This window comes from Antedon mediterranea, chromosome 5 (assembly GCF_964355755.1).
Source record: "Antedon mediterranea chromosome 5, ecAntMedi1.1, whole genome shotgun sequence".
In the NCBI taxonomy this organism is placed as follows: domain Eukaryota; kingdom Metazoa; phylum Echinodermata; class Crinoidea; order Comatulida; family Antedonidae; genus Antedon; species Antedon mediterranea.
In genome coordinates, this window is record NC_092674.1 from 21,785,574 (window position 1) to 21,801,595 (window position 16,022).

The 16,022-nt window shown below is 32.7% G+C and overlaps 1 protein-coding gene across 2 annotated transcripts; it reads left to right on the top strand.

Moving 5' to 3' along the window:
• The first annotated feature begins 94 nt into the window (after positions 1-94).
• Positions 95-15,405, top strand: LOC140049555 (ATP-dependent RNA helicase DHX33-like). Of its 2 annotated transcripts, none has more exons than XM_072094459.1 (23): positions 95-562; positions 1,973-2,191; positions 2,612-2,662; positions 2,957-3,028; positions 3,998-4,051; positions 4,374-4,429; positions 4,911-5,028; positions 5,694-5,792; positions 6,162-6,247; positions 6,645-6,733; positions 7,475-7,557; positions 7,754-7,851; positions 8,269-8,367; positions 9,088-9,162; positions 9,279-9,369; positions 9,725-9,790; positions 10,211-10,299; positions 10,895-10,961; positions 11,133-11,237; positions 11,673-11,806; positions 12,124-12,190; positions 12,805-12,917; positions 13,708-15,405. In XM_072094459.1, exons 2-23 carry the CDS (start codon positions 1,988-1,990, stop codon positions 13,784-13,786), a joined length of 1,995 nt encoding a protein of 664 aa, XP_071950560.1. In that variant the 5' UTR covers positions 95-562; positions 1,973-1,987; the 3' UTR covers positions 13,787-15,405. The 2 variants fall into 2 exon arrangements, with proteins under 2 accessions (XP_071950560.1, XP_071950561.1); XM_072094460.1 differs by lacking the exon at positions 95-562 and adding an exon at positions 831-954.
• The last annotated feature ends 617 nt before the right edge of the window (positions 15,406-16,022 follow it).

Genomic DNA, 16,022 nt, shown 5'->3' on the forward strand with positions numbered 1-16,022 from the left:
AAATAGCATAGAACAACATTTAGGTGGATAATTGTTCAAATAGGTGAGTTATTGACTTTTTTTTTTGACTTAATTAAAGCCCCATTCCCTACGTTTTTTAGATCTAATTTAAGATCACAAACTATATTTAATGTAAAAATAATACTATATGGTCCTATTGCGATAACTTTTTTCGTCTTTAAACGGTTAAAAATGTGAAAAATAAGTCGATTTTAATAATTATAGCGGCCCGCTATAAATCCCAAAATGCATTGCGCGCGGATTGATATTTTTGTTTTTCACCTGTAATTCGCCCACTTTTCGATCGATCGTGAGGCCAAAACAAATGGAAGACTCCTAACTTTTCAGCGAAAATATCGGGTTTTCCCCAATTTGTATCAACGGAGTCTGGCAAAAATAGAAAGACAATTAATGCAGCAACTATACAACGTCAGGCTAGGTATATAGCTAGCGTACGATGTTCGTACGTTACCGATGTTTACCAGCTAGGCCTAAAAAACTAAGCCTAGCCAGGCTAGGCCTAAGACCATCCACGAGAGGTCGATCGCCGCGAGCTACTTAGGTAGTGCATTGTTTCTCACTTTTTATCATAATTTACCATAAAACGTACATTTAAGACAAGGAATGACATGGTTTAATGTTTTTAAAGTGATATATATGTATTATTTTCCAAAAAACGTCCAAAATTGCAGGGAAGGGGTCTTTAAGCCAATCAATGACCCTGTTGTTCCAACGAATGGTTGAAACAAAAGTTGAATTGTGGGAGATTTTTAATTTTTTTTACGAAAAAGAAAAAGTCAAGGGTCGTCACGGTCTATTGATTTTCACGAGGAAAATTTGAGGTTTGTTGTTATTGTTGCAGCCGCCCATAAATAAATCATTTAATATTATTTATATTAATAGCAGCCAGGCTAGAACATAATACTAAATAGGCTAGCCCTGTTCAATAAACTTGTAAGTTATTATATAATAATTAACGAAGTTTAAGTTAGTTAACACCTACTAGCTAGCCTAGCTAGCCTAGGTCCTAGGACAGGTAGAGGGCTAGGCCTAGGCCTACCTCTCTCTAGCTAGGCTAGGCCTACGTCGTTCGTGTGGCGTAATATACTAGCTAGGCCTAGCCTAGGCAAGGCCTATTTAGGCTAGCCTAGAATCTAGGCTAGTCTAGGCCTAGTAGTAGTAGGTCCTAGCCTAGATAGCTTACCTACTAAGTCTAAACTAGCTAAGGCTGGCCCCTGGCCTAGGCTACTAGGCTACTACTACTAGGCTGGAGGCGCGCCTCTAGTTAGTCCTAGCTAGAGGGCTTTCTAGTGTAGGCCTAGCTAGTAGTAGTAGTAGTAGCAGCAGTACTATTACTATACTAGCTATGCCTCTAGGGCCTAACTATCTACTACTACACATCTATCACAGACCCCACGCATGCAGACAGTACTATAAAAATAAATGTTAGGCCTAGCCCAAACTATAATAAGTAAGGCCTGTACTCGTGTAGCCCTGTTTGTACTATAGCTATGCCTAGACCAACTTACTACTAAGTACTAGGAGGCCGCTAGTAAATATATTCATTCAATACCCTATCTTGAAGCATATAAAATTGTTAAAGATTTCGAGGGTGTAGCCAAGGATGACTTTTTCCAAATGAGAAGTAACATTAGCAGAATTACTCGAGGGCATCACCTGAGATTTTTCAAGCCTACTTTCCATAAAGGATTGAACTGTAGAAGACATACCTTCTCGCAACGAGTAATAAACCATTGGAACAGTTTACCAGCCGACGTTGTCAATTCTGAGACCGCTAATACCTTCACGAATCGCATCGACACAATGTAGTTGATATGGGGTTTAAAAAGGCACATCGCCTAAACTTTCCCATTATAACTAAACTAAACTAAACTAAACTAAACTATCTAAACATAAACTAGGCCTATAATAATATAATTGTTTTGACGTAAAAATGTTTTTACTTATATAGGCCTAAGACCTGAAAATGAATTCGAAGAACTCATCGTCATTCAACAGAAAGCGGTCATGGAGCTCCAGCAATGGAGGAGATGAAATGTCTATAGCAAATAGAAGGAAAGATTTGCCCATCTATACAGCGAAACAGCGTTTCCTTGCTGAGATACGTCGAACATACACAGCTATTGTTATAGGAGAAACTGGAAGTGGAAAAACAACTCAAATTCCTCAGGTACTGATATATGATGACATATCAAATTAGATAAAATTAATAATTGAAATTAGTAAAATTATTGTAATTTCATTTTATTTATTTGTAAAAATCTATTGACCAGAGATTGCAAAATAAAAATTTGAATAAATGTATTATTGTTCTAATTTTCACATAATAATTGACCAAAAATTGAAAAAAAACCCAAAATTTATTATCTCTAAAACACATAATTTAATGAAAGTCTGTCAGACTGTTTATTTTGCCTTTATAAAGACTATGCTGTATTTTTGGTAAATTAAAACTACAAAATTGCCTATTCAAAGTTTGATTTTATTCATCTTTAGTTTTCATGATTTGGGCGACACAATACCTTTAAAAAACAATAATTCTTTACGTTATTTGTTAAAAATAATGTTTTCCTTTTGTTATATCACATAGTATTTATTAGAGAGTGGTTTAGCTGGTTATGATGTTATAGCCTGTACACAGGTAAGAGATAATTAATATTTATTTATTGATTGTACTGTTTGAATGTTACATGTGTACTTTTCACACTGAAAAATTAATTTAATCCCTATAATTTTTAAACTTTTAAATGACAATTTTACCCAGTTTTTTAGGCCAAGCTTTTGATTTTTAACTCTACAGTATACAGAAGTACCTTATATAACCAAACAAATATGAAAAAGAGGCTCCTCACAGGGCACAGCCTTAGTCTCGAGGAGCTTCTTTTTCAGTGAAATATTGAATAATATATATTAATTATTTGGCATGTATTTCCAGCCTCGCCGGGTTGCAGCTATTACTATTGCTGAGAGAGTTGCGCTTGAACAAAACTCAGAACTTGGAGAAGAGGTAAGTAAATAGGGAGGTTTCGCAACCTTACGAATACGATAACAAAAACGGATACGTCATACATTTGTGAAACTTTTGAGCTGATCCCCATTTCATATTCGTAAAGCGTATTCGTGTTGACGAATATCACCAGTCATATTCGTAACTACAAAACGAGTATAGTTTTTAATCTATTTTGCACATTTTGCATTTGAATTAGGAATGATTCATGATTATAATATAATTATAGATTTATTGAAAGTAATTTACCAAAATGCCAGGTCAAGATAAATAGCAGTTTTTAAAGTCCTCACTTGCTTTGATGTTACGCTAGGCCTAGGCAGCCAAGCACCAAGCAACACGTACCTGCGCTTCGCTCAAATTTACCGCAGTCATATTTTGGACGCGCCTCAATATTTTGTTGCCATGCGAAACAGATTTTTTTATGGCTTACAAAAACGAATACGTGTGCGTGACGTATCCGTTTTCGTTATCGTATTCGTAAGATTGCGAAACCTCTCTATTATGTGGCATGGGTCTCATCTTATTATTTCCACAACTAAATGAATTTCCCCGGAGTTTGGGATAATAAAGGTTTATTGTATTGTATTAATAATCTACCTACCAACTGTTTCAGTGACTAATGAGTGAGACAAAATATCAATATAGCACCCTCCAAGTTTAATTTTGCACCCAATAGATACATTCATGTGCTATATGGACCATAAAAATACATATACACATAGAACTATAGGCTAAATTAATAAATAATGCCATTTTGAGAAATCAGCAACATTTTCATGGATGTGTGAAAAATGGTAACGTATGTGTGAGACCTAAAAAATCAGCCCTCATGCGTGAGACTTGTGTGATAGTTGACAAGTATATATATAGTACAGTAGGTACATCCATGGAGATTTATATTACATCTGATGTACAGGAATTCATACCAACTTTTTATTGATGTTTTTGCTTTGACTAATTGTTTAGGTTGGATACTGTGTCCGTTTTGATGATTGTACTTCTTCAAAGACACGCATAAAGGTAAATACTTAAAAACAAACAATATAATTATATTAGCATGTATTGTATAAACATTAACATCTACAGTAAATATTATTCTATTGTACGATTAATTTATTGAAATATAAAAGTTTAAAAATACTTATGCTAATGCTTATTATGCAACCTTTGTATAATATATTCAACTAACATGTTACAGGTTAAAAATTATCAGGAATTATTCTTGATTTAAGGAAACCTACAATTTTCTTTTAGCCGCCTAAACTACGAACTAGTACATGACTACACTCTTGATTCAATTAGTAATAATGTCACACTATTACTGAGTGATTTTATTTTTTAGTACATGACGGACGGTATGCTGTTAAGAGAATCTATTCTTGATCCGGTGTTAAAAAAGTGAGTTTAAATTGTTTGGCTTTTATAAATATAAACTTAAGTTCAGACACTTTACTTGCATTTAAGTCTTCACCAAGGTGTACAAATCTATCTAGTAAGATCAATTGCACTGATTACTAATTGCAATATTATAGTGTGTTCCATATGATTTTGATCCAAGTGTCAAGTCTATCAGAGCAATTTTTTAATTTTAACTTGATCTTTGACATGGCATGACCTTGGGTGGTGCCCTCCTCGATACAAAATGTACACTCACCCTATCCTCAGGTTTATTTTCCCCAAGTTTCAGCTTGATCAGAGCAATTGTAAAATGTTGACATTTGACCTTTGACCCTGACGACATAACGAATACAAACTAAAGATTGGGTAGTGAAGATTTGCTCTTTATCCATATTTACACTCCTCAGTTTTTAGGGTTGAAGGACATCATTTATTTCCTTCAACCTTTTATTTATAATACTGTAAAACATCTACATTCTAGGTATTCTATTATCATACTGGACGAAGCTCATGAACGCACAGTGCACACCGATGTCTTGCTTGGTATAGTGAAAGGAGCCCAGGAACATAGAACCCATAGTATTCTACCTCCACTTAAGGTGAAGAGAAAGTAAAGTACTTTCAGTTAAAATCCCAAACTGACACATTCTCGGGAGAAACTTTTAAAGTCTTATTTTATTGTTTTTTCCTTAAATGTATTATAATTTATCAATCAAAAGGCAAATTACTGACAAAATGACAATGCTTGATATCAGTGGCTCATTGGAAATACTAATAAAGTGAATAGCAAAACAATAATACAAAATTGTAGATAACACTCTTCCTTCCTAGTAAGTAATATAATATAATGCATTACAACTGTGAGGAAATTGTTTTAATTGCTAACATTTTTTTATATGATTTATATTATAATGATTTAACGAAGTAGGTTTTAAACTTTTAAAAGGTTAATGTGTACAAATTTAAATATCTGGTATTTGGAATGTATCTATTAACAACTGAATAGTACTTGTTTCTGCAGTACAAATGTGTCGTTTATTTCAAAATTTACAATACAACAGTAAATAAATACTCATTTAAGGTTGACATTATTTCATGTAATTATAAACTATTAGGAAATATTATTACTGCCATGGTCAACTTTGCTGATAAAAATACTAATTGCATCGTCGACCATGCATGAATAAAACTTAAAATTACATCCATGATTGACCGTGCAGGTTCATGAATGTGAATTAATTATTTTAATCATTTGTTTCATCAGGTAATTGTAATGTCTGCAACAATGGACGTGGATCATTTTTCTCGTTATTTCAATCATGCTCCAGTTTTTTACATTCAGGGACGACAACATCCTATACAGGTGTGTGTTATGCAAATTATCTTGATATTCAATTGACCCTAAAGTACTGCATAAATCTAAAAGGCTAGTTAAGAGTGAAAGAATGCAGTACCATTTTATTCCGCTTTTCTCTGGTTTAAATTACATCTTGCATAGGAAGTAAAAATATACTATTAATTAAATAATATTTGTTTTAAAGCCACTCAAAATGTTAATGTCAAGAAAAACAAGAAAGAACATTAAATGTATTATTAAATTTAATTATTTTGTGACCACAAAATTGGTGACATAAAAGTTTTATTATTAAACATTTATTTTTACTTTGGCAGATCAGCACTCTGTTCCTTTTGTGTTGATATTATTTCCTTGATGTAATTATTTATTTTACAGTTATTTTATGCAAATGAGAGCCAAAGTGATTACATACATGCAGCATTAGTAGCAATATTTCAAATTCATCAAAAAGAATCAGCAGAGTAAGTTGTGCATACAAAATGTACTAATCTGAATATTAATTCCTTTTCTTTCAAGCAGCTGACCCAACAGGGGAAGGTTGCTTTACCGCCCCTGTGTTTTCCCTCCAAGTCCCCTAGACAACATGTAATTGTTATGCAGTAATTTCCTCTCACCTTTAGAAACCTATATTCCTTTTTTAATTAACCCTATAATATTTACAGCTCCATATGTTATATACAGTAGCAAATGGTAATATGGATCCTATTAATGTTTTTTTCTAGATGCTACATGTTTTTTAATATTTGATTACTATATAATGCACATTAATTGTAAAGTTTTTATATCTGTAAAATGTTCATTTCCCTGTATGATTTCTTTGATTGAATAAATATACCTTGAATAATTTAATTTTTCTAGGGAAGACATACTTGTGTTCCTAACAGGACAAGAGGAGATAGAGTCATTGTTAAAAGCAGTCAAAGATGTTGCACAAGATTGTCCTGATGGTAAGTACAGATCCACTTGGCACAATTCCCAAATTCTTTACAACTATATAAAGACTCGGGACCTTTACATGATGGTTTGAAATGAGATTAAAGCTGTGTCTACACTATCAAAACTAGTTTGACAAAAAAGTGTAATGTGTCCAAATATGGTAATGATATACCCAAATGTGGTAGTGATATGACATCATTATGTCCATATATAGGAAAATCACATTTTTTTGTCACTTAACGTTTGATAGTGTAGACAAGGTTTAGTGACTTCACACTAAAATACAGATCTTTTCCTAGAATAGTGTTGTACTCCCTTTTAAACTGATGACATACTTGATATGTAATTAAGTAAATCAGTCAATCAAATACATTTTGAATCCATAAAACTTACAAATAAGGTACAAGGTACAGAACATCACCAAAATAAGCAAAGCTTTCATAAGCTTAAAAATAAAATAATAAGGAGTAAAAAAAACAAGAATAAAGAAAATTCAATAAAACAAAAATGAAATACTTTAATTTGATAATAGTGAAATATGTTTGAAATTTTAAAAAATAGGTCAATTGTTATTAGCATGATGACATAATGTGATTTACTGCTTGTTGCGGACCTTATTATTTGAATTTCCATCAGAAACAATAAAAACAACAAAATGATGAGTATGGTACAGGGAAACTCTCATTAGGCTGAATAAAATGTTCATACACAATGTGTAAAGTAATAGTTTTACTTTTTAAAACTATTTTTAGACTGTCCAGGTGTTCAGGTATTACCATTGTATGCATCACTGCCTCCATCAATGCAACTAAAAATATTCAATCCAGCTCCAAGAGTAAGTTTTTACAAATATATTTTTGCCTTATAGATGAATTCAATAAAAATTTCTGTAGCCATTTCATTATAATTTTCTCCACTAAATTTTTTATATATTTAATTTTTATATTCATTCATAGATTTGTTATTTAATAAAAAATATGCTAAGTGTTTAGATAAACTTGTATCATCATATCCTTACTTTTCAATCATAGGGAAGGAGAAAAATTATTTTATCAACAAATATAGCAGAAACATCCGTTACGATACCTGGGATCAAACATGTTATCGATACAGGTCGTGTCAAAGCAAAGTAAGTTCCCTGTGTCTGGTCAGAGCCATAAGATTCTGTTTTTAAGTCACATGGTACACACCAGCCATCTTTGTGTTTAATTATTACTATGTAGAATATGGAGTTGAATCCTTTGTTATAAAATATATACCGTGCAAGGCCATTTATCACATTTTTGTTAGAATAATTATGGACCTGGGTCCATGGAATAATAATGAAAAGGTATTAAGTTACTAAAAATGGTCACATTGTAAAATAATTCCTTAAATACAGAGAATCGCTCCATGCACAAACATGCGTGCATAAAGCCTTCATAGAGAGCGCAACTTGTTGTAACTCTTCATACATTGCTCTGTGTCTGTTTACCGTATACTACCCTCTATTGTAACCAATTGTTTATATAAAGAATGATCTATAATGTCCACATTGATTTGATAGGAGTTTTAAAGCAGGAAGTGGTTTAGATATTCTCAAGGTGCAGCGTATATCACAAGCACAAGCGTGGCAACGAATGGGTAGAGCTGGTAGAGAAAGAAGGCAAGTTCCTCAAATATTTCCAATGTTTTAGTAAATTTCAAAACTCATCTATACCAGTTTTATTAATCTAATAATATAACGATGCTGTTTAGTACCCATTATATCTTCATGTGTATTCATATACATTTCTAATATGGGCTCCAGCATAATAAAGTCATTACAGATGCTAATATAAAACCAAAGATTTTATATAGCCGAAGGCTAGATTGCAAAGAATATATGTTATAGCAGTTCAAAAGTGATTCTCCATGGAAAAGGAACCAACAAGATGGCGGCTGCAATCAACCAATCAGATATGCCCTACGCAGTACGCACTACTACACCTGTGTTAAGCCTATCTGCGTGAGAATGATACGCAACGCAGCGCATTAAGTGTATAAACGCGGACGCATTCTATATGATCCTCGTATACAAAAAATGCTAGATTACCAAGAAATTATTCATTCTATTGCGGTTAACAACAATAATTATATTTCATTTTGATAAGAACTTCACTGTGCTTTGACAAGAATATGTGTTGTAATTTATGTGGTCTTAATGTATTATATTAGATTACTATTTTTTATATTAAATAATATTTTTGAACACATTTACGGCCGCCATCCTGTTGGTTCCCCTCCTGTTGGAATCACTTTTCAGTCTTGAGTACACCCTCTATATATGTTCTTATTACATATCTCTGTATTAAATATATCATCCATAATTTGTATTTGTCAACAGTGGTGTATGTTGGCGTTTGTACACTGAAGAGGAATATGAAAACTTAAAACCAAACACTGTGCCAGAGATACAAAGGTTAACATTTGTTACATTGTTTACAATTAATCAACCACTTCTATCACTGCATTACCATCTCAATTAAAGCCTAGCACCATCACTAATTTTTTATTTTCTCTCCAATATTGTTTCAGGTCTAATTTAAGTAGTGTAGTTCTTCATCTTTTAACATTAAATATACGAGATGTGCTGCATTTTGACTTCTTAGATCCACCATCACAAGAGGTATTGTAGTAGAATATATCTTTCTTTCCAAATATTGAGAGTTAGGTGGCTAAAAAATTTGGGGATGTGGGGGTAGATACGTTGAGGAATGCTACAATGTGGCTTGTGCTTTGATACAAAAGAATGTGTCATAAAGTATAAGTATTATAGAAAATGTGTATAACAAACAAACATACAAACTATATTGATACATTGAATCCTATCAATGTTAATACATGAAATGTACCTTTCAATGAAATAGAATTCTGTTTTATTATTATTGACTGATAAAAACCCTTTGACTTGCAATTATATTCATGTTCTTTATTCAACCGTTTAACCTAAGTGATTGTTTTTTTCCTTCTTTCCTCTTTAGAATTTAATTGATGCTTTAAATCAGTTGGAATTATTAGGAGCCATATATCAGAGAAACAATAATGAGGTAACAAAAATTATCACACACCTTGTATTTTTGTAATTTTATTTGTTACGCATCATGTGTCATTCGACATTAGTGCTACCTAATGGAAAAATGATATACAGTATATTATGGTGATTTACTACGCTCTAATGCACTTTCAGCTTTTTTGTAAATATTTGAGAATTTTTGCTATACGTACAAGGTTGTTGAATGATCCACATTTCAAAGTTGGTGCTCTGTTTTTCAACTCATAAAATATTCTCACCATTCAACTCATAACATTCTTTAATTGTAATACTAATATATACACACTTCATTACTGAGATATTCATTTCCACACAATTATGTTTTTGTAATCATATTTTAAGATGTAGAATAATAATAATTATATACATAACAGTTGCCCTCAAATTAATAGTCTTTATTGTTTTTTAAATCTAGTTAACATCAGTAGGTAAGCAGATGTCTGTGTTCCCATTGGAACCCAGACTTGCAAAGATTCTTATTTCTTCAAGGCAGTACAGTTGCTTGTAAGTATGTTTAGTTATTTTTTATTATTTAAATTAAGTCTTTAGTCACCATGGCCAAGGATTACCAACAGTAAATTAATCACTGTCCTATCAATTAGTTGGGCTTTTTTCTTTTGTGAACCAGTTCACCAGGGTAAATCCCCTACTCGTCTAGAACGATGAACTGCGTTTTTTGCACACACTTTTAAATCATGTTTACTGGACCTATGGTTTATAGTCCTTATATGAGAAGACTTGTTCCACCACCGAAACTAGGAGCGAGTCAGCCCCTGCCTTAACCACTTGACCATTTGACCCATTTTATTTAAAAGTTCTTATTCAAATTTTAAAAGTATAAAGTAACAAATACTTACAGCTTAAAGAAAGTATGAAGAACAGGAATATGAATGTTAAATGTTTTTATATTAGGCCTATTACAGTATTCAGTGTCTGCCTGTTATTTATACATAGGCCATATTTATTTCGTTTTTATACTGATGCTGATATAGATCCGTCACTGACATATTGTGGAAATGGGCTCTGCACTGATATTTGATTAGGTTACTTACAATATGCAAGTTAATTTAAACTTTAAAATATGTATTTTATTTTATAGAGAAGAGGTATTAACTATTGTTTCAATGCTGTCTGTTGAATCCATTTTGGTGACACCCAACAACAAGGTAACCAATTAACGTTTCAATGAATGATTTAATGTATTAGTAATTATACTGTGGAGAGTGGTTTTATATTGGAAGATAAACATAGAATACTCATTTTCACTAAGAAGACAAATTAAAATAAGAATCTAAAAGCAATTTTAAGTGCTTGCCTATTATATATTTCATCGACAGAGGGAAGAGGCACATGCAGCAAGAAAGAAATTTCTATCAAGTGAAGGTGATCACATGACCTACTTAAACATTTTTAGAGCATATAGAGGGGTTCATGGAAACAAGGTATACCGTAAAGACATTTATTTTTTAATTCTGTAAATTTTGCTTAATTCTTATTGCTATGTAAAAAGAATAGATCAAAATTCTGTCAAATTTGTAAATGTAGAATGTATAGTAGACATAAAGTGGTGCATGGTTTAAAAAAAGGGTACAATCTCCACAGGGTTGTCAAAGACCTACAGTATCTGTCAATAAGTGGTCAGGTTGAAACCTTACTAACCGTACTGGTGGCTACGGCCCAAACTACTTCTGGCCTTCTGTATTTATTACATGCTACAGAAGCAGGCATACCTGTATAATCACTATTGCACAGACATGCAATTCCATTGAACTGAATTGTAAAGAGTATTTGAACATACAGTTATACAGAATATTGCAGCAGTTTGTGTTTATTATTATTATTATTATACAGTACATTTATTTGAATATTTCCATTAGGATTGGTGCCATGAAAACTTTGTCAACAGTCGTAGCATGAAGCAGGTTGAAGACATACGTAAACAGTTAAGAGATCTGTGTGTTCGGGAGAATATACCACGTAGTACTTGCGGAAAGGACACTACGTCTATTAGGTTTGTTGCAAGAATTTTTTCTCTGGAAATAAAATTTGCTCAATGCAGATGTTCACTGTCATCTCACAATTTATTAAACTTCTTTTACATAGCCATACATTCATTTGGAAAGTGTGGACGAAGTACTTAGTGATTGATGAAGTAGTTAGTCCACACATCCAAAATGACATACTGTATGGCATGGTTGTGGTGACTCTATTGCTCTTCTAGCATATGACAGTGGGCAACAATATTTCTTACTACATGAGTGCGTAATTAATATAGAAGTTTAGATCAGGCTTTCATTTACAATTTTTGTTAAAATATTTTTACTTTAGGAAATGTTTAACAGTGGGTTTATTTATGAATTCTGCTGAGCTTCAGAGAGATGGAACTTACAAAACGGTAACAATATATTTATTTTATCACTGGTATTTTTAATCATCAGAAACAATTAATACAGTATAGAATATAAATGAAAATTTTGTGCACCTAGATGTTTTGTTCAGATATCATTCTAGTCATCAGATACGAGGTCAATAGCCTAAATGTATTATTCCAGGTGAGGCTTAACAGTCATAGATTTATACATCAGGTAATCTCAATCAGAATTTCTTCTTACTAAAAATTATATGAAAATAGATATTTATTAAAACATTTTATTATTTAAAAATAATAACACTAGTTAAGTTCGGTTTTAAGTACACTATGTGTTTTCAAAATGAAATAAATTATGGTTGAGAATTTCTTGATGTTTCGGTTGTTATACTATAACTGTCTTCTGGAAAATGCTAGGCTAGTAGAGATGTTGCAAATTTAAAGGAGTACAGTCTAAAGATCTGTCTACTCTATCAAACTAGTTTAACAAAACATTTTTTTTTCACATAAAGTGAGGTCATAAACCAAGAAAATAGACTGGCAGATGTGAAACAACCCAAACTAGGCGTGTTAGTTCACAATAGGACAAAGCAAGTATTGTGACTGTTATATTCCTTTCACTGTATCTTTATTCTTTTCAGCTTGATAATAACAGGCAGACAGTTAGCATACACCCTTCATCATGCTTATTTCAATGCAAACCAGCCTACGTCCTCTATCAGGAGTTGGTACATACATCCAAGTGTTATATGCGGTAAGAAATATTGTGTGTTCTCTCTAACAATTTCAATATGGTAGGCTTGGGTTTTCTGAATATATTTGTAATTAAAATGCTTCATAGGGTCTAGTGATTTCAAGATTATTGCACTCAAATTGCATTCAAGGTAATAATGATGACTGAATGACGTTTCATACTTCCAACCATATTTGGTGTGGTCCAATCAATAATCATCTCCATTTCAACATTTTGGACATGTCACTTGCGCACAGCATGCTATCGTTATTTTTAATAGGACGGTAATAATTTTGAATGTAGTCTTAGGCTATGGGTCTGTTTCTGCTGCATAGCACTGAATAAACCATTTTCAAAATAGATTGAAAATATAATTGTTATATTAATTGCCTTTTTGTGCTCCAAAATAACCGTTTAAATCAGAGGGTGGTGGTTGTCGTCAGAAATTGTTAGCATTACCCAAAATGCAATGGCTCTGTCAGTCAATTCAAACTGCATTGTAATTGACTCAAGGGGAGTGGCTGTCAATCAAATAACTATTATTTTGTGTTGCAGCTATAAGTTGCTCAGCAATAATTAGTTAACTGGTGTTCTAACACCGATTTGATCGGGTGTTTTTTACCATTATTTTCAGGCTGCCATTCAATCAATTACTAAAAATTTGTCCCGTTTCATCTGTCAAGAAATTGGGGTTAATTTAATAACATTTGTCCCAAATTATCATCACTTTTCTAATAATTAATGTTGCAGTGATGCATTTGAAAATCGATATTTTTCAATTCAAATCAATTTTTCTTTTTTATATCTATAGTAACCTTTGTGTAGTAGATCCTGACTGGTTGAATGATGTTGCTCCAAGTTACTTTAGAAACAGATGTGTTAGTCGATGAAGTAATTAGATGTTGGAGAAGTAGACAAAAGCAGGCAAGAAGTATCATCATAAGAGTTGCGGGACAACAGCATGATGATACAAAAAACACTTGATGCATTTGCTCTAAAATAACAGACTCTAGGTTGAGAAACAGGTGTGTTTTGGAAATGTAGTTGGAGTAATATACAAAAGTAAACATTCAGCATGAGATAACTTGATTCTCATGAGACAGCAGAAAGTTGTTAATTGAATAATAAAGGTATATTGAGAAAACCGCTTTAGCACTTTAGCATACTCAGACGAAAAAGCACATTCAAATTCAAAAATTCAAAAATCTTTTATTGTCCAATTACATACAAAATACATACATGCCATTGGAAATGTGTCGTTTGATACACTACATACAAAACAATTAAAAAATAAAGAGTTATACGGTACATCATTCACAAAACATGTTACAACACAAGAAATAAAAAATTTAAATATAGAAAAGGCACACGTAACTTAAACTAAATCTTAATACATGGTGTAGTGGAAAGACTAGTCGAATAGCAGATTATTGCAAATTATTGAAGTAAGTATGTACAATATTAAAATATCATAAAAAAATACTCTCTTTAAAAAAGTAAAATATCGCAAAATCAGTCCATTCATAATTGTATATTTATCTATTGCACTGCTTATTAAAAGTTTTAATTGAACTTGGAACAAACGATTTACTATATCTCGTGGTTCGTGAGAGAATACTCCGTAAACGACACCCTGACCTTAAAAAGTTATACTCGGCATATAATGGGTGGTTTGTATTTGCCAGTATTCGTTTTACAAGTGATAACACTGACCCATCAAATCTTATATTAAGATCTGTTTCAGTAGTACAGGAAAACTATGAAATATGGTTGAAAAAATTGCAACAGAATTTATTTCACCACAATGCATTTCTATAAGGTCCCTATATGAATATACTAAAAGTCTAGAAAAATCCAGGTAGGGGAAATAGGTTTTTTTAAACAAAATGGCCGCCAATGGCGAAAATTCCTAAAAAAGGACAAAAAAACATAAATGATAGATCTAATTACCACTTTATAACAGTTTTTACAATGGTTTATATATTTCTTTACAATTTCGAAGATCTGACCTACAATAAACACATTACTTTAAGTGCTGTTAATTAGAAAATGGCCGAAAAACAAATGTTTAAGTATCTAGATATATCCCTATTGTTATAATAATATATAAAACGCAGTCCTTCCTATGCTTAATACATAGGATTACGGTGTCTATTAATAAATCAGTTCATTTACATTTGTACTGTTATAACAATATATTACAACATTGGTGGTGCCAGTGAGGAGGGGTATAGGGATGGGAGATCAAATGGGAAGGGTGAGGGAGTCTGTCCGTCCCCCCATCCCCTCTCCACAATTGGCTATTTTTTATGTATATAGACAATAATATGATGATATTTCCTAATATAAAACAATACCCCATTGAGTGCTGTTTCAAGGATTTTCATTTTTAAAAGTGAGTAAAACTACCCTTTACCGGTATAATATTATCGGAACCTCTGGGTGCGCTCCCATTGATGGCCCAGCCAATTTATGCTGGCTGCGCTATCCACCCCTCTCCCCCACCCCCCCCCCCCTCATCGGGAAAATCCTTGCGCCACAATCTATTACCGTATTTATTCGGATAAACGCTACATTTAGAAAAATCAAATAAATGCCCCGCTCCCCCTCCATAGGACATCATTTTGAATAACCTACGCCACCGCACCCCCTCCCCCGCTCCCATCGGACATCATTTTGAATTTATTTCCTCGAATGTACGCCCCGCCACATGCATATTATACACAATATTGTATTTTAACACATCTCTATTTGTAATAGAATTCACTGAATGGTGTTGTATTTGTTCATATCTAAAGGGTGTATTTATTTGATTATACACGTTTCCCACATTACACCCACAAAAATATACGCCTCTCCGAATAAACTCCTCACGACGATTACACGCCCCCACTACCCTCCTTAAAAATCAACCACCAAGGGCATTTATTCAAATAAATGCGGTAATTTCACTTTCATCTTGTCAGTATCTCATCCTCCATCTATTGGTGGGGAATTGAGCATGTGCTGATGCCGTGGCATTCTTAAAAAATAGTGGAACAGCAGTCCAAACCATATTTTCTGCAACGGCAATTCATTTTACTACAACCTTATTTATAGGTACATCTAATCAACTTTAATAGTTTC

Bases quoted from the DNA above. Each gene is read 5' to 3' on its own strand.
- LOC140049555 (XM_072094459.1), top strand. From the start codon at position 1,988: ATGAATTCGAAGAACTCATCGTCATTCAACAGAAAGCGGTCATGGAGC. The intron at 6,734-7,474 runs GTAAGTACAGAT...AACTATTTTTAG, and splicing joins TGCACAAGATTGTCCTGATG to ACTGTCCAGGTGTTCAGGTA. The intron at 10,962-11,132 runs GTAACCAATTAA...TTTCATCGACAG, and splicing joins TGGTGACACCCAACAACAAG to AGGGAAGAGGCACATGCAGC.